At 42.0% G+C, this 24369-nt stretch overlaps 3 protein-coding genes across 12 annotated transcripts in view; 1 reads left to right on the forward strand and 2 right to left on the reverse strand.

Moving 5' to 3' along the window:
- The window catches only part of SCYL2 (SCY1 like pseudokinase 2), a 53404-nt gene extending 52401 nt beyond the window's left edge, over positions 1 to 1003 (reverse strand). For 2 of the 6 annotated variants that reach the window (XM_043545407.1, XM_043545399.1), the window contains exon 1: positions 862 to 1000. The gene's annotated coding sequence lies outside the window, so the exon portion shown is untranslated. Of the gene's footprint in view, positions 1 to 861 lie in introns of all 6 variants that reach the window. The other 4 variants (XM_037884287.2, XM_043545401.1, XM_043545413.1 and 1 more) reach the window with 3 other exon arrangements.
- On the forward strand, positions 963 to 23091 carry DEPDC4 (DEP domain containing 4). 2 transcript variants are annotated; one of them, XM_037884311.2, is made up of 9 exons: positions 963 to 1161; positions 3398 to 3818; positions 4834 to 4979; positions 6712 to 6898; positions 9225 to 9451; positions 14255 to 14397; positions 14631 to 14756; positions 18645 to 18723; positions 20947 to 23091. In XM_037884311.2, the coding sequence occupies exons 1-9, from the start codon at positions 963 to 965 to the stop codon at positions 21120 to 21122; spliced, it is 1704 nt and encodes a 567-aa protein (XP_037740239.1). In that variant the 3' UTR covers positions 21123 to 23091. The 2 variants fall into 2 exon arrangements, with proteins under 2 accessions (XP_037740239.1, XP_037740244.1); XM_037884316.2 differs by having other exon boundaries at positions 1006 to 1161; positions 3398 to 3559.
- Positions 5048 to 24369, reverse strand: part of ACTR6 (actin related protein 6) — a 40090-nt gene continuing 20768 nt past the window's right edge. For 2 of the 4 annotated variants that reach the window (XM_043545454.1, XM_043545451.1), the window contains exon 11: positions 5048 to 6117. In XM_043545454.1, the coding sequence (XP_043401389.1) occupies positions 6099 to 6117 (19 nt within the window). In that variant the 3' untranslated portion in view covers positions 5048 to 6098. Of the gene's footprint in view, positions 6118 to 20930; positions 21060 to 24369 lie in introns of those variants that run through there. The other 2 variants (XR_005223135.2, XM_037884345.2) reach the window with 2 other exon arrangements.

Consider the following 24369-nt stretch of genomic DNA (forward strand, 5'->3'; position numbering starts at 1 on the left):
GGTGCACCCTACAAAAAGTAGAAAGAAAAGGAATACTTGTGGCACCTTAAAGACTAACAAATTTATTTGAGCATAAGCTTTCATGAGCTGCAGCTCACATCGGACGAAGTGAGCTGCAGCTCACGAAAGCTTATGCTCAAATAAATTTGTTAGTCTATAAGGTGCCACAAGTACTCCTTTTCTTTTTGCCGATACAGACCAACACAGCTGCTACTCTGAAACCTACAAGAAGCAGGTTACTCCCCACCAGCTCAACAGTGGAGCACAGGAGCAACTAGGTCTCAGTGGAGTATTTTTGATACCCAGTGGCTCCCAGTATTCTCCTTACAATCAAGCCTTCCTTTACTTGCAAAAACAATTCAAATCACATTTTTGAAAAGCATAAATATTATGGATCATGTAAAGTACCAATGATAACAGGGCAAAGCATATCCTTATTTCATCATGAGTTCTGTACCACAGGGCAAGGCTGAAAACCCCAAACCCTGCAAGCTACCAAGTGGAGAGACAACAGACCAGGTTATTCATTATAGGCTCCCAGCAGGGGATTGGGAGAGAGCGGGGACAAGCTGAACTGCCACACGAGCCCCATAGGCACAAGAGCCCTTCGGGTGTTGGCGTGTCCTGCCAACAAAGCCACGTATCGCTGCCCGCAGGGAGCGCCCGTCACAGCTTTGCTCGCCACCTCGCCTGCACCCCCCACCTCCTCCGCCCCCGGGGCCAAAGGTTTACAGTGAGTGACTAGCCGCCCAGCCCGGCGCTCCGGCCCTACCCAAAACACGGCCCCGGCTGCCGGCCCCGGGCCCCTCCTAGTCGAGCGGGTTCCCGGTGTCGCTAGGCCAGAGACAGCCGCCCTCTCACCTACGCCTAAGGGAAGCTGCGGGGTCCGTGTCCCGCCGTCTGTCCGTCCGCGTCGCGTTCTCCAGCCGCAGCTCGGCCCCCGCCCCGCGCGCGGCTACTCCATGGCGACCGAACCAGCGCCCGGGCCGCCAGCCCCCCGGCGCTCCCTCACTTCCGGCACGGAGCCAGGGCGGGGCCGGAAGTCACGGCGCGGGAGGCGGGACCGGAAGTGGCTGGCTATGGCGGCGCATTTGACTCCGCGGTTCAGGAGACTCCGCAGCCAGAGCGAGCTGAGCGCGCAGCGGCGGCAGCGGGGCGGAGGTGAGGGCGCCCCGGCCTGGGGCTGGTCGGCTTCCCGCCGCCGCCGCCGCCTGAGGGCCCCACCAGTGCCCGGGGGCCCTGGGGAGGACGTTGGGCGTCCGGGGCCGGGGCTGCCCCTGCGAAAGGGCCGGTCCGTGTGGCCCGCGCCCCGCAGCGGGCGGTTTCAACCCGGCTGGGTTTTGCTGTTGCCGCTCAGCCTCGGGGGCCCCGACTAGGGTTGCCGACGTTCCAGTCCGAACACCCTCGCCCCGCCCCTTCTTCGAGGCCCCGCCCCCCTCCGCTCACTGCATGCCCCCATCCTCAATCCCTTTCACGGGGCTGGGGCAGGCGGTTGGGGGGGCGGGGAGGGGGTTGAGGGCTCCAATTGGGGGTTGGGCTCTGGGGCAGGCCAGAAATTAGGGGTTCAGGGTGCGAGAGGGGGCTCTGGTCTGGGACAGGGAGTTGGGGTGCGGGAGGGTGTGCGGGCTCCGGCTGGGGGTGCTGGCTCTAGAGTGGGGCTGAAGGGGTTGGGGGGGGGGGGGCTCAGGGCTGTGACGTGGGCTTACCTCGGGTGGCTCCGGTCAGTGGGGGGGCCAAGGCGGGCTGCCTGCCTGTCCTGGCACCTCACTGTGCACAGAAGTCTGGGTCCTAGGTGGGAGACCAGGAAGACTCCACCTGCTGCTCTTGCCTGCATCCCCTGCGCCCCGCCCCCAGATCCCATTGGCCGGGAACTGGTCAATGGGAGTGTGGAGCCAAAGCTGTGGGCGGGGGCAGCGCACGGAGCTCCGTGGTCCCCCTGTGTAGGAGCTGGACCTGCTGGCCACTTCCAAGGCGCAGTGCAGTGCCAGCCTGGATAACTAGGGACTAGCCTGCCTTGGTACCACAGCACCGCTGACTGGACTTTAACTGCCTGGTCGGCTGTGCTGACCCGAGCTGCCAGGGTTCCCTTTTGACCGGGCGTACTGGTCGAAAACCAGACACCTGGTCACCGTATACCTGGCCCAGCCTGTGAGAGCCCAGACAGCTGAGCCTGCCCAGGGTGGAGGGCTGCCCCTGTGGGTGTGCACATGGGGGCGTCTGAGCCCTGCTCAGGAAAGGGTGTGGGGAGATTATGAGAGTCCTAGTCTTGGTCAGGCCTTTTGGTCTTACTGGAATAAGGAGAGACTCACAGCAGCGAGGTGGGGGAGGAGGGAGGTGAAGGCAGCGTCTTCGGAACTGCCCTCCTGGGGCAAAGGTACTGGACCTAGGGATGCTGGAGGTGCGGCAGCAGCCCCCAGCTTGAAGTGGTAATAACAACCAAATATGTGGTTTCCGCCTTCAGCACCCCTATCCTGGGGGAAATAACGTACCCCTTTCTGAGCTCCCTTTGTAACGCTGGGTGCAGCTGCCTGCTTTTGCAATGTCAGTACCTAGACTGGTATTTTGATACTGTCATAGTAGGTGCGGGACCTAGGGGTGCTGTTGCACCCCCTGGCTTGAAGTGGTTTCCGTCACATACAGGGTTTACAGTTTGGTTAAATGGCTCTCAGCACCCCCACTATAAAAATTGTTCCAGAACCCCTGGATACTGTAGGATATAAAGGGTTAAAATAGTTTAAAAAGAAGAAAAATATTTTTGTAGGCTATATAAGGTGGCTCTGCTAGCAGTTGTCAGAAAGTCTTGAAAAGAGTTCATTGCTAATACAGTATATGCCTAACCAAGTTGGAGCCAACCAACATGTGTCTAAGCACCCATGGATTTAGTTCTTTCTTATCTTGATCAAATACTTATGAACGTTTGTTGCTATTTGAATGTAGTAGTTGCTTATGATTTAGGCTTTTAGAGATTTAGAGCAATTATATAACTCCCCTTGGATTTTTGCATTTAATAAAGGAATTTATGGTTAAACTAGTATCTGATGGTGCACGGTCTTACTTTTATCTATAATAATAATTCCAACAGATTCTTTTCATTTTAACCAAAAAAATCTCAATGTAACGGATTTTTTTTATTTAGCATGTTCTTGTTTTCCTTTCCTGGCATAAGCTTGCCTGCGTATGATTTAGTGTCAAATCAATGCAGGAATTAGTTTGCTATTTTGCTACCACTTATCTCTGGCTGTGCTTTGAAAAGTTAAATTTCACTTCTGGAGAATGTAGCCAACTCACTTTCAAAAGGAAAATTTGAAAATAATACACTTAAATGTTACAGTAAGTGTTTGCAATATGTAAACTTAAATAATGTTTTAGTAACATGAATGTTTAAATATTTTTGCAGGAAGCAGTGGTCCTTTTCAAGCAACTCGGTTATGGAATGGCATTATTCATGCTCTTCAAAGCCAGGTGGAAATAAAAAGAAGACGACAACATCTAAAAACGTACAGAAACTGCTTTACTGGCTCCAATGCTGTGGATGTGGTGCTGGGCTATCTTATGCACAGTATGTACTTAAGTAGTAATGATCTTTCTCGACTGAAGGGAGTCCGTCTGTGCCAGGCTCTGATGGATCACAAGGTTTTTGAACCAGTTGGACCAAAACTATTCAAGAATGAGAGAGAGCTAGAGTTTGAAGACACAAGTAATAGTCTTTATAGATTTCTGGACAGCCATATTTCTCCTCTTTTATTGAAACGGAAAGAATATATTGAGAATTTGTCCCCTGAGGAAATACTTGAACTTAAGGCGAAAAAACTTTCACGGTTAGTAATGCAGATATACACGTTTAAAGAGTCTCTAAAATGTGGGCCCAATAAAAACAGTAATGCCATCTTACACAATCATGAATGGGAAGAGGTGCTCCATGAGACACTCTGTTTAGATGTCATCCATGCTTTGAAAAAATCTGAGACCCAATTCAAAGGCAAGATATTAATTATGGAAGAATAAAAAACATTTCTTGATCGTTATCTTGTGAAAATACTAGGTGGCTAAAATATTTACATTAGGACTTGAAAGACCCACTTGTTCAGACACAGCTTAGGGGAGCTGTGATTTTTAGGGACCTAAAAATGTAAATACTCATTCCAATTTTTATTTTTAATTATGTTTTTAGTGCTTTGTCTTCCAAAGAGATCCTTGAATGTGAATACACCAATTGTTAGTGCCAAACGTTCTCTGATGCTTTTTTGTTACCTAATAAGATATTAACGCTCTTCTCTACAGCTACCCTTAGATAGACCTTTGAGACCTGTGAAACGTGCTGTGACCAGTCCTTTGACGCTTTGGGGAAACGCCACACTTAATTCACAATGATACCACTGAGGATTTTACTGGTGATACTAGTCATTTCAAGCTCCCGTCCCGCCAGCTGCCTGCTTCAGTCTTTTCTTCTGGGCTGTTAGCTATTCTGAGGGTGTGTGGGGAGTGCTATGTCTGCACGTCCCTGCCTTGCTCTTATTGTTTTAAAAAAAAAACTTGGAAAGGTCTTGGTTTCAGTCTGCATCAGAAACAGAAACAAATGTCAAAATTTTTCACAAAATGGAATTCTTGTTTTCTAGCCTGTTCTAATCCAGGCAGAGCACCCTTGGCTTTTTCTTGTTCTCCTCCATCTGTCTGTATCCATCTGTTGTCTCTTGTCTTATACTTAGATAATCCCTGTCCCAAAAAGCTTAGAATCTGTGTTCTGTGTTTGTACTGTGCCTAATACAATGAGCACCTAAGTGCTATGATGATACAAATAATAATTCCAACTTATCAATGCTTTTTTCATAACAGAGCAAAATGTGAAACAATTTCAAATCCCTTAGCACTAGAAGTTGCTGATAAAAGGATAGAGGAACTTCTACAAACTATAAATGTACATCCATCTTTACCTTTAAAGAACATAGTTAATGAACCAGTCTGTCTACTTTCAAAGAAAGGTGATTATATTTTATTTTATAAATAGAATATATTTTGTGCTATTTAATATTACCACAAGATATTCATAAACATTAAACTATAATTTGTTTATTGAAACAAGCAACGAATAATAGATGTTTTGAAAATTAGAAATATACCCTTTTCCAGCCTCTTAGAAAGAGTACTGGCACATCTTGCTGAAATATCGTTTCCTTGCATTATTATTTGAATTTTGTGTATCTTGCTACTTTTGTCGTTGAAAAAAATCTTTTAAGTAGTGCCCAGGATGTTGCAGAAAGTGACTCTTGCACTGAAACCAAGATTTTTAAAAATGACTTGCACAGAATTCAGAGCTTGATCCTCGAGCCCTTACTCACACAGTTACTACAATAAATCAGTGTAGCTATTTATGTAATTTAGATTACTTCCATAAGAATTTCAGGATTGGGCCCTAGTTTAATAAATTACAAAAGCTTTAAACACAGTTTTTGTTTGCTTGAAAATAGAAGCATTTAAAATCCATATGACAAAGGCCCATCAAAGTTCTTGCTATATTAGGAAATAACAAATTACGATAACACCCACTAGACATTTGTGAAAGGTGGGGTGGGGACAACTCAACTATTCATTTAAAACCATTCATTCATCACCCGCCAGACTCAGTGATTCTTATCTCCTGCCTGGACTGCTATGTCCCTCTTGACCCCAGGTTGTTCGTGCCTCTGAGGAGAGGGTTACGGACAGAGGATGCTGCTATTTTCCTGGTCCTGCTCCTGTGTAGGTGAAGGAGGATAATCCTCACTATTTCCTAGCCTAAATCCAGAGAGAGGGTTTTGTTGGGGAATTTCCTCTGGCTGCTATTCCTACTGTCTCCAGTCTTGGGAGCAAGGGATAAGGTGGGGGCTGTCACTTCCTTCTCCCTGGCCCAGCTGAGGGACCGTGTACTCCTGAATCCTGTTGTGTAGTCTGGCTGTGAAAGAGGCTTTCCTGGCTCCCAGCCCCATCCAGAAGTCTTGTGATTGAGGGGAGACTCTCTCTCCTAGTCCCTTCTGCCCTACCAAATGTTGCCTCCATGCACATATCCCAGGCTTCTTTGTGCAGGAGTCGAGGAGCCCAAGTCACACTGCTAATGCCACACACTAGCAGTTCTTGCAGAGCCTGGGGAAGAACATTCATGTGAACTCCTCTCAAAAGCATACAAGACTACAGTGCAACTATCAACAAAACAGTGCAACTGATTCTATGCAGAGTAGTGCTAAATGCACACAGAAATCAAATCGAAAAAACTAAAAAAATATTCTCTCTAAGCACCTTAAGGACTCATGTAAAATAGCCCATACCAAATTTTCAGATGGATATATGATATGCAAGCTTACATTGCCCCTCTTAAAAACACAACCGGTTGAGAGTCTTTTTGGTTATAAGGGTCTTTCCTTTTTTTAATGTATTTATTCTCATGTATTTTGTTACTGTGTATATTAAATGTTAGAGCAGATAGTTATAAAAAATAATAACTTAGACACAAAAATATTTAAAAGCTTTTTCCCAGTTTTCTTAAGACATTTTCCCCCTAAAAAATAAAATAACATAATTTACATCTAATGAATATATTGTAAGCTGGGCTGATTTTATTTCAAATCAAGCAAAAATTCTTTTTTTATATATTTACATACATGCTATGTGTACCGACTCTTGTTCCCAGTAACCTTGACTTCTGGTTTATTTTTTCCATCTTCCTATTTGTACTCCCAGTTATAGATGATGTCTGGAAACAACAGACTCTGTTACGGCTACTGCAGTTAATTGATCTTCCAGTCCTGGAAAATATTTTGGAGTCTCCAAACAAGAGGAAAAATGATCATCTTGGCAAAGAAGAAGATCTGATTATCTCAAATACTTTCCTTGACAGAGAGGTTACATGCAGCCTAAATTTGCCAGAGTTAGTTATAAAAATATATATTTTATAAGAACTTATTTTAGGGCTTTCATAACTGAGGTATCCCAAAGGGGTTCATACAGTCCTTTTCTTGGTGGTTTGAAGTGGAGGTGCAGTAAGTGTGTAAAGCAAATGGAGCAGCCATTGTTACAGATAGCAAGGGAAAGCCCCTGCTGTGACAAAAGGGTCATTGTGCCACAGAAAAAAAGAAAGATGTGGCAATTTGGTGCCAGTCTGTTTGCCTTTCCAAACCTTCCAGTATTTCTAAACTATTCCTGTTGATCACATCTGGGTTGATATCATGTTTTACCACATGGCAGTATAGCTGAATAAAAGTTTCATTTTGTAGCCTGGAACGATGTATTGAGGCCCAGCCTCTTGCATGTGGGTGGCCTGAGGTCAACTCATAAGAGGAATTAGTCTGCCATTATGCTAGCACTTATCCTGAGCCATGTTTTGAAAAGTTAGTGTGGTTTCACTTCAGGAAAAGTCATCAAATTTTGGTTCCTTTTTGATAAATTTTGGTCAGCCTGTTTATCCCCCAAAAAGCATCTGCATTACAATAGTCTTTGTTTGTTCATGTGGAAAATGTTTGAGAATCAAAGCAAAATGCATTGAGAGTTAGGTAACCAGCGAAGCTCCAGTTGCTGCTAGTTTCTAACTGGTTTAGCTGTTCCAATTAGTTTTAGGTGGTTGAAGGTGGCCTGAATTGATTCCAAGAAACACCTCTGGTCTTGAAGTCAATTTTGTAAAAATATGTGTCTTCAACCATCTAAAACCCATTAAAACTGTAGCATAGATCCAGTTTTAAAATCAAATTAAGCTGAGCTATTTTTCTCTTTCAGCAACAGTTCCATTTGAGAACTCATGGTATATTCAAACAGTTGATTACAGTTCCAGTATCGGTATCCCTGAACGCACTAACCAAGGGTATTTTCCAGATTCATACTGCTTTGAAGTCGTGTCTCAGAATATTAGAGAGAATGGACTGAAATCAGGATCTCAGCTGTGCCTTTTCAATTCTGTGTCTCTCTCTGGGTTGCATGCTTTCTGGCAGCCTACAGTGAGGTTATTTATGCTTGGAAAAACAATTATTGGTATTCCCTTTGCTTATGCTGCCACGTGGGATGTGGGATATACCCACACTTGGCCATGAACCATCTAGAACATCTTCATTGCACCGTGACCCCCTTCTAATAACAAAAATTACTACATGATCCCAGGAGGGGGACTGAAGCCTGACCCCAAGGGCTTCAGCCCCAGGCAGTTGGCTTTGGCTCAGGCAGTGGGGCTTTGGCTTTAGCTTGGCCCTGGGCTTCGGCTTCAGCGCTGGGCCCCAGAAAGTCTAAGCCAGCCCTGGTGACCCCATTAAAATGGGGTCGTGACCCACTTTAGGGTCCCAACCCACAGTTTGAGAATCGCTGATCTAGAAGAATATTTCCTATTGGAGCCGTTAGGTCCCACAAGGGGACATTTATATTACAAGAAGAGAGTTGCTACCCTTCTTACCACATGCAGCGTTGTAGCTGTGTTAGAACCAGGGTACTAGAGAGACAAGGTGGGTGAGGTAATCTCGCTTATTGGACCAACTTCTGTTGGTGAGAGAGAGACTGACTATTTTAAAAGCTTACATAGAGCTTTTCAGGTCTAGGCTCCAGAAGAGCTCTGTGTAAGCTCGAAAGCTTGTCTCACCAACAGAAGCTGGTCCAATAAGCGAGATTACCTCGCCCACCTTATCTCCCCTCTTGCCCCAGGCAGTTGATGGTGTTGGAACCATCTGTGTATGATGCCTTTGCCTGCAGTGGCAATCTTTAGTGCTTATTTCTTGTTCTTTCCTAGTTAGTTGTTGGCTTCCTTTCATTTGTCACGGTTTTAAGTGTTCATTTTTGTTTTTAAATTGAATGTCTAGTTTCTTTGCTCCTTTTAAGTTTCAGCCCCTGAGTTTGGTTGTGTAGCTGGATAACCTTTTTTCCCTTGTGACGGCTGAAACAGACAAGGCAGGACTGCACTGTCACAACTTGCATTTCTGAAATGTTTGTGACAGACTGCACCATTGTGGCTTCCTTTGTCTGAGGGAAGGCAAACTTCAGCCATATTGTTGTAGTCTAGGGAGGCAAAAGTTGGTTGTTAATTGCAGCAGTAGTTCAGTGGACTTATAGCTACAGCATCCCACTACATTCTTTAATTGCTTATTAAATAAGTTGTATGATGCTGTTGTTCAAATATGCATGTAGTTGTACGTGTCTGGTTAATTCTTTCTGAATTATAGCTTAAATAAAGTTTTGTCTAGCATTAAATGTAAGTACTAAAACTAACTTTCTCTCCCCAGGCTTGACAAATGGCTTTGTGCAGCAATTGAATGCTTGGAGTATTTTCCAGACCAGCTAATAGTGATGGTTGGTCAGCAGTTATTTCAAATCAGTAACGAACCAAGTCACTTGAATATGCACAAGAAGACACTTTTTGATGTGATAGCAAAATATTATAATCAAGTGAGGGACCCCCTTTTCAACAATCATGATCTTGATATTCATTCAGGAATTGTTGAACTTATAGGTAAGTGCATAATCTTTATTTACGCATTAAGGAAATTAAAACTGTTTTATTAACTTAATACTAATACAGACATCTTATGAGTAGAATCACTTTATGATACAGTTTCCCTGTCAACCAAAAGAGGGATTCATGGCTTATGGACTCACATTTCTATTAATAGCAAATAAACTAACAAGGTAAGGGACCAGAAAAGTTCTCTTAATTCTAAGATTCAATTCAGGGTATGATAAGTTCTTCCTGATTCTGCAACCTTTATGGCAAACAACTAAATCTTCCCAAAACAAAATAATAGCAAGGGTTACCTTAAACTTGGATTTAAATGAAACTCTATCGTGAGTATGTCTTTTTTTTGTACCCCTTAGGACTTGCAGAATGTATGGAATGTTACCTTAATGCTCCGTTTTCAGAGATGCTTTACAGAGCTTAGTGCCATATGAGCTCTGTGATGATACTGAAGACATTGAGCATGTTCCACCCTAGGGCTGACACTTGGCAAAGTGACCCTTTTTAATTAAAATAAATAAAGGGAGCATAAAAAGGAATCTGTGGTAAGACTATAGTAAATTCCCAACCCCTGATTACTAATTTGAAATCATTAGTTTAGTTAAAAAGGAACTATACCCTACCATACTTTCACATAAAGGGAGGTGAGGAAAAGGCTGGTGACATAAATCACTGAAAGAACTCTATGCTTTCCATGCTGTAGCTCCCTCATTATTCCCCCTTTATTTAAAATCTCCTCTTAAGCTAAACAGTATGTTCTGTGAACATGCCACGCTAATTTGTGCCAGTCCTGTGTCACTTCCCAAACTTTAGTCAGTTAAAATCTGCCTGGGGAACAGTTTCTAATGTAGGCCCAGCTTAGTTTCAACTTCATTTTGGACAGGTGGTGGTCCTAACATAATAATTAAACAGAGGTTCACTTCTAAATATATTATGCATTCCACAGTTCTTTAGGTTTGATTGTCTCCTGCTGCCCATCAGTCTGCACAAGAAGCACAGCTCATACATACATTAGGAGGAGGTTATACTTATTTTACCACTAGTTGCAAAGTGCAGGCTTTAGAGTTGCCTAGGGTTGCCTGTATATTAATCTTTATTCTGCTGGGCGATGCTTTCTAACAAAGGGCCCTGTGCTATAACCCTTACTCAGATAAAGGTGCCATTGATCTCTTACTTCAATAGGACTGCAGGACCTGGCCTAATTTAGTTGTTGGCTGTTCCAGATGGCAAATTTGGCCTGGGGCGGGGGAAGGATTGTTACACGCTCACACAATCACTGTTGCAGCCAATTGAAGACAACCTACTTTTGCTGTGTGTGCACTACAGATGCTGAAACTAGTATCTCCATGAACTCACAGCAAGCTTGATTCAAAAATTATTTTTGCACTGTTAATGGAAGGCTGAAATAATCTTTTTTAAAAATGAAACTATAACAAAAACACAAATAAATCAAATCCCCTCCCCACCACTACCACTGTTACCCCTAAAATAAACAAGGCACCATGGTTAGAGTGTGCATGCAGGTGCACGGAGTCAAGTGCATCATAGTCTTTAAGACCATAGACTTTAACAGCACTTGTCCCTTACTGCTTTTAACACACATTCTCCTTAAAGCATCCCAATAAAGCTTTTAAAAAAATTTTAAAACTCTCTTCCTGATCTGTGATTAAACCTCTGAGGCAGCTGGAAACTGTCATTTATCAGTTCTCATCTGTCAGCTTCTCCATATTTTCCTTCACCTTGGTCTTCTGATGCTCTTGTCTTTTCTATATTTGCTCACTCTCTTCTTTTGGTTTTCAGCCCTCATTCCTACTTCCTCCTTTTCTAAGTCTCAATGCGCTTACACATCAATTCTAGTTGCTTTTATTCTTTCAAAGAAAATCATAGAATATCAGGGTTGAAAGGGACCTCAGGAGGTCATCTAGTCCAACCCCCTGCTCAAAGCAGGACCAATCCCCAATTAAATCATCCCAGCCAGGGCTTTGTCAAGCCTGACCTTAAAAACTTCTAAGGAAGGAGATTCCACCACCTCCCTAGGTAACGCATTCCAGTGTTTCACCACCCTCCTAGTGAAAAAGTTTTTCCTAATATCCAACCTAAACCTCCCCCACTGCAACTTGAGACCATTATTCCTTGTCCTGTCATCTTCTACCACTGAGACTAGTCTAGAACCATCCTCTTTGGAACCACCTCTCAGGTAGTTGAAAGCAGCTATCAAATCCCCCCTCATTCTTCTCTTCTGCAGACTAAACAATCCCAGTTCCCTCAGCCTCTCCTCATAAGTCATGTGTTCCAGACCCCTAATCATTTTTGTTGCCCTCCGCTGGACTTTCTCCAATTTTTCCACATCCTTCTTGTAGTGTGGGGCTCAAAACTGGACACAGTACTCCAGATGAGGTCTCACCAATGTCAAATAGAGGGGAACGATCACGTCCCTCAATCTGCTGGCAGTGCCCCTACTTATACATCCCAAAATGCCATTGGCCTTCTTGGCAACAAGGGCACACTGTTGACTCATATCCAGCTTCTTGTCCACTGTCACCCCTAGGTCCTTTTCCGCAGAACTCCTGCCTAGCCATTCGGTCCCTAGTCTGTAGCGGTGCATTGGATTCTTCCGTCCTAAGTGCAGGATCCTGCACTTATCCTTGTTGAACCTCATCAGATTTCTTTTGGCCAAATCCTCCAATTTGTCTAGGTCCCTCTGTATCCTATCCCTACCTGCCACCGTATCTACCACTCCTCCTAGTTTAGTATCATCCGCAAATTTGCTGAGAGTGCAATCCACACCATCCTCCATATCATTTATGAAGATATTGAACAAAACCAGCCCCAGGACCGACCTTTGGGGCACTCCACTTGAAGCCATTGATCACTACCCGTTGAGCCCGACAATCTAGCCAACTTTCTACCCACCTTATAGTGCATTCATCCAGCCCATACTTCTTTAACTTGCTGACAAGAATACTGTGGGAGACCGTGTCAAAAGCTTTGCTAAAGTCAAGAAACAATACATCCACTGCTTTCCCTTCATCCACAGAACCAGTAATCTCATCATAGAAGGCGATTAGATTAGTCAGGCATGACCTTCCCTTAGTGAATCCATGCTGACTGTTCCTGATCACTTTCCTCTCATGTAAGTGCTTCAGGATTGATTCCTTGAGGACCTGCTCCATGATTTTTCCGGGGACTGAAGTGAGGCTGACTGGCCTGTAGTTCCCAGGATCCTCCTTCTTCCCTTTTTTAAAGATGGGCACTACATTAGCCTTTTTCCAGTCGTCCGGGACTTCCCCCGATCGCCATGAGTTTTTAAAGATAATGGCCAATGGCTCTGCAATCACAGCCGCCAACTCCTTTAGCACTCTCGGATGCAACGCATCTGGCCCCATGGACTTGTGCACGTCCAGCTTTTCTAAATAGTCCCTAACCACTTCTTTCTCCACAGAGGGCTGGCCACCTACTCCCCATGCTGTGTTGCCCAGCGCAGCAGTCTGGGAGCTGACCTTGTTCGTGAAGACAGAGGCAAAAAAAGCATTGAGTACATTAGCTTTTTCCACATCCTCTGTCACTAGGTTGCCTCCCTCATTCAGTAAGGGGCCCACACTTTCCTTGGCTTTCTTCTTGTTGCCAACGTACCTGAAGAAACCCTTCTTGTAACTCTTAACATCTCTTGCTAGCCGCAGCTCCAGGTGCGATTTGGCCCTCCTGATTTCATTCCTACATGCCCGAGCAACATTTTTATACTCTTCCCTGTTCATTTGTCCAATCTTCCACTTCTTGTAAGCTTCTTTTTTATGTTTAAGATCCACAAGGATTTCAGTGTTAAGCCAAGCTGGTTGCCTGCCATATTTACTATTCATTCGACACATCGGGATGGTTTGTCCCTGTAACCTCAATAGGGATTCTTTGAAATACAGCCAGCTCTCCTGGACTCCTTTCCCCCTCATGTTATTCCCCCAGGGGATCCTACCCATCAGTTCCCTGAGGGAGTTGAAGTCTGCTTTCCTGAAGTCCAGGGTCCGTATTCTGCTGCTTACCTTTCTTCCCTGTGTCAGGATCCTGAACTCGACCAACTCATGGTCACTGCCTCCCAGATTCCCATCCACTTTTGCTTCCCCTACTAATTCTTCCCGGTTTGTGAGCAGCAGGTCAAGAAAAGCTCTCCCCCTAGCTCTCCCTCAAAATAATTGGTTTATGGACCAGTCTCCTTTTAATTATAGTTTGCATATTGCTAGACATAATTATCTGGACCAGTGACTAGAGCAGAGGACTGGGAATCAAAGACCTTGGTGGCTCTGCCGCTGACCTGCTGTGACTTTAATCTCTCTCTGCCAGTTTCCCCCTCTGTTAAATGGGGATAAAGATACTTACTTTTGCAAATGCTTTGAGATCTACAGATGAAGAATGCTATATAAGAGTTTGATTCCTGTCATGTCCCTTTACCACAAAATGGGTGTAGCTTGGTGGTTTAAAAAGCTCATCAGCAATGGGAATGGTGCAACAGTGAGGCACGCTGGTCATGTTGCATCACATCATATAAAGGAGCGGTTAAGGATTCAGTCAAAGGTAGGGAAACACAAACTGTATGAAAAAGGTGAAATGGAGGTTCTGTATCTAGTACATTTAAGGCTTCATAATATCCAGGGGATGTTATTTTTAAAATATATTACTTGTCTAGCTCTAAGACAAAGGCTACATGGTTTTAAGCCTAGAATCAGAAATTGACTCCTATTTAAATACATTTTCTTGATTCTGTTCAAAGCAGTAGACTGCACTATATACAATATTTCACTAACATTGCAGAGAATGGAAAAATAGCACAAGCCCTGGAGGCATCGCAGCTTTACTTAAGATTACTAGTGCCGAACATCCGAGAAGAACTGCGTAGGCTACTGATGTTTATGGTTGTTGCATCAGAACCTGAGGGCTACACGTTACAAAAACAAGTAAGTATTGCATTGAAACGTAATGTAGAAATTATCACTCCCCCATAGTAACATTAATAGACTTATTCTTTTAACAGCCATAGAAACTGACCCATTACTACATTTCAACCTGACGCTTTTAAAACTAACTTAAATATTTTTTTCACAGTGTAGATTTTATCACCTGTTTATAACTAACACCTAGAATAACTGCAAGCAAATCTAATCCAGGTCATTATTCTTCTTTTTTATAGTTTGATAATAGATCAGTGGTCATCAAGATTTTTACCAAGGCCATTTTACAAAATAAAGGATTGTCAAAAACACAGACTGAACTGCTAATCCAGTTACTGATGAAAAATCATACTGAACTCTTCAAGGTATTTCCTTCTCATCTGACAAACTCTGACCTTGTGATTTTTAATTGTTAATTGTCAAAAAGCAGCTTTATATGAATGTGCTTTTTTGTATCTGTCATGGCAACCTGTAAAAGCTACAGTGTCTTGTAGGACCAGACAGTGTTCCAGACTAGTTCAGTTTTTCCGGACTACAGGGGAAATCTTTTAAAATCATTGGCCTCTCTACTTCCATTGTCCCCACTCTCAAATTCGCAGGCTCATTGTAGCACTTCTCTCTCTAGCAAAGCAGTGTTGGAAACAACTCCCTGCAGAAACCAGCTAATGTACTTTGAGTGCTATCTAGAGGGAGTCCTTCAAAGGTGAAATTTTGCAGAGGCTGAGCACATCCTGGCAGCGTCTTTCAGCCCCAGGAATTAACTTAATATTTTAAAATCTTACTTACTTTTGGCAGTTAATGTAAACCCAGTAGGTAAATCAATTTTTTCCCATTTGTCAATGATAAATCCATTGTGAATAAGCAGAAATACTTACATAGCTTTTTCAATTACATTCAACTATACCTTGCATATGAAAAGATGTACTTTTTCTAGCTATTTAATTTTTTTCAGATTTTAGCCAACGCATATAAAAACTATAGTATTTGTTTTAGTTATTTTTCCAGTTGCAAAACTAATTAAAAAGACAACTAGGAAAATGTCTGGTAGTTCAAACTCCATCTCAGCTGCCTGAAAATGGTGAAAATCAAGTGGTAAATATTCTCTAGATAGTGTATATTGGGTTGGCGGGGGGGGAATCCTCAGATTGAACCAACCCACTGTCTGAGGAACACAATGTTCACATGTCCCTTTTTATTTCGTATCAGCTGGGGTCAGAAATGGAAGCATTAAAATAGCATAGGAAAAGCTGCTGTTGCACTATTTCTGGTTCAGCTGAAATGATCAAGTACTAGAAATAGGGAAAGACAGTCTGTGTGAGATGTCTGTTTCTCAGGTAAAGAATTAAATAAACATCAGAGGTTTGAGATGCTTACTAGAACTTTCAAACCTTGTGAGTTAAGCAAGGAATCTATTCCCCTTGAAGGGAAATGCATGGGGATGATGATCAGTACTTAATCTCCCAAATCCTCTTTTCTTCCCCCATACATATAGAATCACTTAGTTTGGCACATCCCTTGCTTTTCTAGAACGCTGCAATTATAGGAACTTGGACTCCAGTGCTGCAAAGAGCTGCACACAGATGGACCTCTGCACCTACACAGAACCCTTTTAAAGTCAAATGGGCCTGCCCCCATACAATTCATTGAAGTATTGAGACCTTAAGCAGCTGACCCAATGCTATCTTGAAATGTTGCCAAACTGAATTAGTCTATTTTTTTAAAAATGAACTTTTTAGTGTAAGGTTATGTACAGAGAGAGGTACTACTACTTTTCCATGATAAGCTTAAGTTAGAAACCACACTTCTCAAGCTTTGGCCAGAAAGGACCAACTTGCTTGAAATTTCACTTGCAGGATCTTAGCCCAGGATAGAATATTTCTGGATGCTCTGGGAGAAACTTTTAAAAAGCTGCTTGGAAGATAATATGTTTCAGTTCTGGGATACTTTCCTGTAATTTATTTGGTTTGTCATACTTCCAGAATGGTTTGTCATACCTCCAGAAACTTCACCTTTAATTTATCATCTTGGCCTGTGTGGGGGGAGGGGATTAGCTTGTTTAGACATTTCTGCATTTCTTACCTACTGAAGCCTTCTACACATGACCAGAATGGAAGCGTGACACTAGTGGGTGGGGTTGGTCTGACGTGGCAGTTCCCATCCATTTTACTATCTTTAAGGATACCTGTCACCCAACATTTAAATCCTTTTTTAATAAATAAAGATTTTTAGTTTCTCTAACTTAAGTTGTAGATAAGACTGAGCAGATGAACTTTAAGAACAGATTTCCTTAAAAGAATCGTGCAGTTTTACAATCAGTCTGAACTTTTGACAGTCTGGAAATGCAAAATTAATACTATCTGAACAAAAGAAAAGTTAAGGTCACCCAAACAATTTGTATTTTTATCACCACCCCTAAAACAACCAGAAATTTGAGCAGTGCAATATAGACTCACTTATTAATGATTCCAGCTAACAAGTCATCTTACTAGGAAATCAAACTCTGAAATTGCTGTAAATTTACAGCACATGGCCCTGATCCTGAAAACATTTTATGTGCATGCTTAACTTTATTATAGGTTTCAGAGTAACAGCCGTGTTAGTCTGTATTCGCAAAAAGAAAAGGAGTACTTGTGGCACCTTAGAGACTAACCAATTTATTTGAGCATAAGCTTTCATGAGCTACAGCTCACTTCATCGGATGCATACTGTGGAAAATACAGAAGATGTTTTTATACACACAAACGATGAAAAAATGGGTGTTTATCACTACAAAAGGTTTTCTCTCCCCCCATCCCACTCTCCTGCTGGTAATAGCTTATCTAAAGTGATCGCTCTCCTTACAATGTGTATGATAATCAAGATGGGCCATTTCCAGCACAAATCCAGGTTTTCTCCCCACCCTCCCCAACAAACCCACTCTCCTGTTGGTAATAGCTTATCTAAAGTGATCACTCTCTTTACAATGTGTATGATAATCAAGGTGCCCATTATCATACACATTGTAAGGAGAGTGATCACTTTAGATAAGCTATTACCAGCAGGAGAGTGGGGTGGGGGGAGAGAAAACCTTTTGTAGTGATAAACACCCATTTTTTCATGGTTTGTGTGTATAATAACATCTTCTGTATTTTCCACAGTATGCATCCGATGAAGTGAACTGTAGCTCACGAAAGCTTATGCACAACTTTATTATAAGGAGTAGACTCCTTGAAACCAGTGAGGTTAAGCATATAAATGTTTGCAGGATCTGAGCCTAAGGTTTCATTTAAAACAAAACTACGCTGGTCCTTCTGTCACTAATTTTCATGACCTTTAACTTTGTTTAAAAGTACAGTAGAACCTCAGAGTTACGAACCACCTCGGGAATGGAGGTTGTTGGTAACTTTGAACAAAACATTATGGTTGTTCTTTCAAAAGTTTACAGCTGAACATTGACTAAATACAGCTTTGAAACTTTTCTATGCAGAAGAAAAATACTGCTTTTAACCATGTTAATTTAAATGAAACAAATACAGTGTCCTTACCTTGTCAAATCTTTAACACTGTCCCTTTATTTTTTAGTTAACACAATACTATGCTGTATAGCAGTGCTTCCTCAACCTTTTTCTTTCCAAGGCCCCCCAACATGCTATAAAAATTCCACAGCCCATCTGTGCCACAATAACTGATTTTCTGCATATAAAGCCAGGGCCAGCGTTAGGGGGTAGCAAACAGGGCAATTGCCTGGGACCCAGTGCCACAGGGGCCCCTGCGAAACTCAGGCTTTGGTGTCAGCCCCGAGTGGCAGGACTCAGGGCCCAATGTTCAGCCCCATGTGGTGGGGCTATGGCTTTCTGTCCTGGGCCCCAGGGAGTCTAACGCTGGCCCTGCTTGAACGACCCCCTGAAATCTGCCCATGGCCCCTTGGAGGGCCCTGGTCCCCTGGTTGAGAACGACTGCTGTATGTTTGCTTTTTTTGTCTCTGCTGCCTGATTGTGTACTTCCGGTTCCAAATGAAGTGTGTGGGGTTGACTGGTCCGTTCGTAACTCTGGTGTTCATAACTCTGAGGTTCTATTGTACATTACTACTTCTTGAATTTAAAAAAAACCCTAACAATTTACTCTGGGTTTTTAAAACATATGTACCAGGAGTGCCCATTTACATACTCAACTTTAACTCCATCTTTAAGGGGTTTTGCCTATTGTGTAAGTATGGTTTTATAATGAACTGTATAAACACCAACTAAACATCTGAAAATTCTGTTCTTGTGCAGACCCCTTTAATTCTGCTGGAACTAATTGGCAAGAAACTTACAAGTTTGCTGGAAGGACAAGATCCTGATGCCAGTTCAGGTAGAAAGTCTGATATTGTGCATTTTTATATGAATAGTTGCATGCAAATAAGTTTAATGCACTATATATCAACTTATGGTGAAATGCTTTTCCTGATTTCCTCATCCTCTCTGTTGTACTGACAGTACGGCTTTAAGTGGTTTAATTCATTTAACTCATTTAATTATTACCCACCTAAAACAAAGCATAGCATTAAATGGAGACCGAGGCCATATTCTAACTTCTCTTCAATCCTGTAATTGATTATGTAATTTCCTTCACAAAGTTAAATTCAGAAGAAAATAGTGTAAAATAAGATTTGGCTAAAGACATATAAACTATTATTTTGGTAGAATGTTTGGTTCACTTTTCTACTTAGCATATTATTAAAAGGGAAAATTACTTGCCTGTAATTTGGTTTCTCTGAAGATTTCATTTGACTGTGTTCCTATTATGCTTCTACCATGAGGCATGCACAAATTATCCTAGCATTCAAAGGTTTGGGGGGTTTTGCTGCACCCGTAGATGTCTCATGCATAGACCAGTCGATTCTTTTTTGCTTGCAAGAATATTGTCCTTCAATTTCTTGATGAGCAGGAATCCTTAAATTCCTAAGCATAACTTAGGCTAGAGTATGTATAAAAAATATTTTAATTAATATTTGTCAGGGAATAGATTTTTTTTTTTCCAGTTAATTCCTTTGCTTCTGGCCTTGCTTCTAAAAATGTCCTCCTCCAGAATTGTTCTTTAACCACTTTGCTATTTCTGTCATCTGGTTATTCAGCTGCTGCTTTTGACTATTCTTTACTTACATTTTTTGTATTGAAAATTCAGGCATTGTAGGTATTAAATACTAAAGCACCAAAGAGAAACAAATTATGGGAACTGGGTAATACTGTACATGGCCCTATCTTGTTCTATACATTTGTTAGACATTTAATAAAACTATTAGATTGTACTAACACTGTTAACCAAATCCTCTTACCCTGTATGAAGCTGTAATTAAATGGACTTTGTGTAGGGAGAACAAAAGGAACTCTCCTTTTCTGTGGGTCTTAGGCTTCTGAGTATCCACCCAGCAGATCCAGACTCTACTTCAGCCCATGGATTATAACCAGTATCTTGAAGTAGATGAGCACTGGCCTTATCCTATTCTGGGGTGGGCAAACTATGGCCTGCGAGCCGCTTCCAGCACATCAGACATTTTTATCCATCCCTCGAGTTCCTGCCAGGGGTTGGGGGCTTGCCCTGCTCCAGCCAGGGAGCGGGGCCTGGGATTTGCCCTGCTCTGCCCGCCCGGCGCTCCCCAGCCCCCAACTGACAATTCCACCCTCTTCCGGCACCCGCAGAGCCACACTGCGCAGACACAACTTCACTACGCCGTTTCCAGGATCAGAACCCCGGCCCTATGTGGCGCAACCCCCCCAACACGGCAGTGCGCCCAATCCCCTCCTGGTCTCTTATGGCCCCACCCTCAAGAGCCTCGAAACCGCCCAGGGGCTGCACCGGTCCCAGCTAGGATTCCTCCGCCAGTGCTGCAGAAAAGGATCTGGGGGTTATAGTGGGTCACAAATTTAATATAAGTCAGCAGTGTGGTGCTGCTGCAAAAAAGGCAACGGTCATTCGGGGATGTATTAACAGGAGGATCATATGTAAGACACAGAAGGTAATTGTTCAGCTCTGCTTGGCACTGGTGAGGCCTCGGGTGGAATACTGTTTCCAGTAGCACACTTTAAGAAAGGTGTGAACAAATCGGAAAGAATCCAGAGGAGAGCAACAAAAATAAGAGAAAATATAAGGAATGGATGAAAAAACTGGGCACGTTTAATCTAGAGCAGAAAATACTGTCGGGGGATTGTGGGGGGCATAGGTCTTCAAATACACAAATGGTTGTTACAAAGAGGTTGCTGATCAATTTCGTCACATCCACCAAGGGCAGAACAAGCAGTAATCAGCTCAGTTTGTAGCAAGGGAGATTCAGGTTTGATATTAAGAAATACTTTCTAACTATAATGATGATTAAGCACTGGAACACACAGGGATGTTTTGAAATCTCTATCACTAGAAGTTTTTAAGAACTGGTTAGACAAACACCTGTTGGTTTACTTAATCCTGCCACAGCATCAGGGGTTGGACTAGATGATCTCTTGAGCTCCCTTCCAGTCTTACATTTATATGATTCTGCTATTAAATATATAAAAGTGTAATGTCTGTAAAATAATTCAAACCTTTTTTCCTATTAAGGCTTCACCTTTTGTCAGCATTTGACTCCTGAAGAATTTGAAGACCAAAAGCAACAAACAAGGCACCATCTTCAAGAGTTGATTCAAGAGATGGACAGTAATCCCACCATTTCTCTGAAGCAGAAAAAGAAGCTATTTAAAGAATTCCAAAAGCATCATTCTGTAGCACTGTTGTAGTGATTTTGAAACTGAATGCGGTTTTGCACTGTAATGAAATGTTTAAATGAGCCTCGTCAACTATCGTTTTTAGAATGCTGACATAATGCTTATGAAAAGGACTCCTTTTCATAAGCATTAATTGTTAAAGGGTTGTATTTTTTTGAACAACCCCAATATTAGACATTGTTTTTCTACAGTAGGTAAGCATGCTGGGCCTCTATTGCTGCTCTAAGTTTAAAGTCTGGTGACGTTTCCATTGTGAAAACTGTCTGAGTTAATAGTCTGACTGAAATTCTGCATTTAAAGCACTTTTACTCTGACTTAAGTTTGAGTTACTAAATTTCTAAGTATTTAAAATTTAGTATGTCTGTAGTTCATAAATTTAATCTAGTTCTAGGACTTATCTACACGGAGAGTTGGTGTGCATACAGTGCATTAGTTGGGGAGTATGTCAAAGTGCACTATGGAACTTTTAATGCACCATAGCAGCATCCACATGGAAAATTAATATGCAGCAATCTAGTGTGCTGTATGTTCACATCCTAGCTTGCCACATGGACAAGCCTCAGGGATCTATAGGGCACAAATATAACTAAGTGTGTGCTGCAGAAAACGGACTTATGTTGGTGTACACTAGAGCCCTGCACGGTACTTTTTTTTTTTTTTAAATCCCACTCCCACCCACTCCCCCATTGTTTCTTATATTTTTATCCCACTCCCACCTTAGAACCCACAAGAGAGACAGATTCCTCTATTCTACAGGGGAAAAAACCTGTGAAATATATTGCATAAAAAAGTATGGAATTCAGCCACAATTTTACCACCAAAAGAATAACACATCTTCCTTAAACCATGTAAAAAATACTTTAACTCCTGGTATAATAGACATCAAATCTTTCTATCCCTCCCTTAAATTTAAGTATTAAAAGTTTTGAAGTGTTTTCTTGCAAATTACCACAGTTATGTGGATTTTTGTTTTTTTTACCCACCCAGTCTCACCCACGACAAAGTTATTATGGCAGCGGAACCTATGGGATCCCAGTCCCACTGCAGGGCTCTGTTCTACACCATAGAGACAGGGATGGGCAGGTTTGTGTAGTAAATGTCTGATACAGAAATGTTGGATTCCGGATTATAGCTGTGTATAGTATGTTACCATAATGGTTCTTTGAGTAATTCTTAAATTATATTGTCCTATTAAGACTTAAATAATTGCCTTAACTGATATATTTAAAGTGTATATGTACCAGTTAAACACTTTAGTATGAGGCAATAACTCTTACCTGTGGAAATGTCTTACACACCCTTAGTGTTAGATTCCTGTTAAACTGATGAAAAATCTGAAGTAACTTTCTTCAGTTATTTTAGTTTTGGCTATGGCAGCTGAGTCCTTGGTATTTGCTGCTTCAAACATAGCCCGAGTTATACCTTTTATGCACAGCTTGTGCTTTGTAAAATTCTGATTTAAAAACTTGCAGAATGTTGAATAAAAGTTGAGGAGTAGATTACTTTATCTATGATGACCTCAGAAGTCTATGGGGAGGAGGGAGAGCGTGTGAGGTATAGCTTCAGTTCTTTATCTTCTCTCTACCTTCTACTATAATGCTATGAAACATTAATTTTTGGAAAAAATAGGATTTAGACACCAGCTTTGAAATATACATTATAAGAATGGCTAAAATTTAGAAAGAGACAGCCTAACATCTTGGGCTGCAGCACAGCTGTTTTTGAGGAAAGTTTTGGAACTTGAGTAGATTGCGTATGTGCACTTTTAAAAAAAATTTATCCTTAAATTGGTAGATCTACTGGAATGATCTTGTATTAGGAATTTAAAAATTAAGTGTCAATGTATTGCTGTTATAAAGAATTGTATAAGAGGATTGGGAAAAGATCAGTATTTTATATTATGACTTAAATTTCACATTAAACAAGTTTTAATGATGTACGTACTTAATACAAGTACAAATAAACCTCTGTAAATGACAAATTTTAAGGAGTGTCAATTACAAAACAAAGTCGTGATTTTGGAAAAAGCTTACATTGTCAGCTGACTCAAATCCAAACCAACAAGTAGTGTCTACACATTTGTAAGAGGAAGTGGCACATCCCACTTATTTAAGGGGTTGACATACTACAGAGGGCATTACACTTTCTACTGCTAAAAAAATCTAGGAAGAGTTGCCAGAGCTGCTCAAGTACACTTTCCAGGACACTGCAAGTTCCAAAAGCACATTAAGCTACTTTAAAAAGGGGCCGGATCATTTAAGTTGCAATTTACTTAAATCACTTACAATTATATGAGCAAGATTACTACTATACATCTGAAGGGTCTATAGTTTACTAATTCAATAAAACAATAACTCCATGGAATAAATCTTTCCTTAAACTAATTGCAGTGGCTTTGCTTTGACACTTAATTTCAAAATTAAGGTCTGCTTTACCTTTGTAGGAACTTACTGTTCCTACCGAGCAGTGGGGTGAACTAATCTTATGTAACATCTTGGCCATTGAGAATATTATATTAGTGGAGCCTCATTTTTCAGAGGTGTTGAGCTCCTACAACTCCTGTTTATTCTTTTATAGTGCAGTTTTGGTGTTCAGCCTGTGAAAATCAGGCCCTTACCCAATTCGGCACTTAGCAAGGTCCTACAACATTTGAGCCATGTCCTCTGTGGGGGAGGAAAAAGCAGTCTCCCAGTGTTAATTGTGAGGCTTTCTTCTAAATGAAGTAGGAAGATGGGTTCAATTGGGGGAAGGGAGCCAGGCAAAAAATAAGTTAGTACACTTCCAGTTTTTCACCATCAGTAATTGTTATAATTGCTATAATTTCAACCATACACCAGCATTCAAGGGAACTATATTAGACTTTTAAAAGTGCTTATCAACTATCTTTACCAATACTTGTGGCAGAACTACCTAGTTAAGGAATACTGCCTTTGCATCTTTTTAGTGAGAATGTACTCCCGCCATGGCAGCTACCAAATATGTTAATTAGAATAAAGTAAGGACTTTTCACTTGTTTGCAGTTTTGTGGTGGTGCTGGGGAAAGAATGAGAGCTTATAAGAACAGCTTCTCTCAATACTGATGGAAAAGGCTACAATTATGTCTTAGAATCCGTGACTTCCACTGACCTCTGTGACATTTTCTGCCCTGGAGCTGGAACTCCCAACCAGCCCCGCCCTCACAGTTCCCAGCCCCAAACCTGGGCGGGGGACCCCGTGCAGCTGCCCAGCTGCGGCACCCAGCTGGACCCGGTGCATCTTC

This window comes from Chelonia mydas, chromosome 1 (genome assembly GCF_015237465.2).
Source record: "Chelonia mydas isolate rCheMyd1 chromosome 1, rCheMyd1.pri.v2, whole genome shotgun sequence".
Taxonomy (NCBI): Eukaryota; Metazoa; Chordata; order Testudines; family Cheloniidae; genus Chelonia; species Chelonia mydas.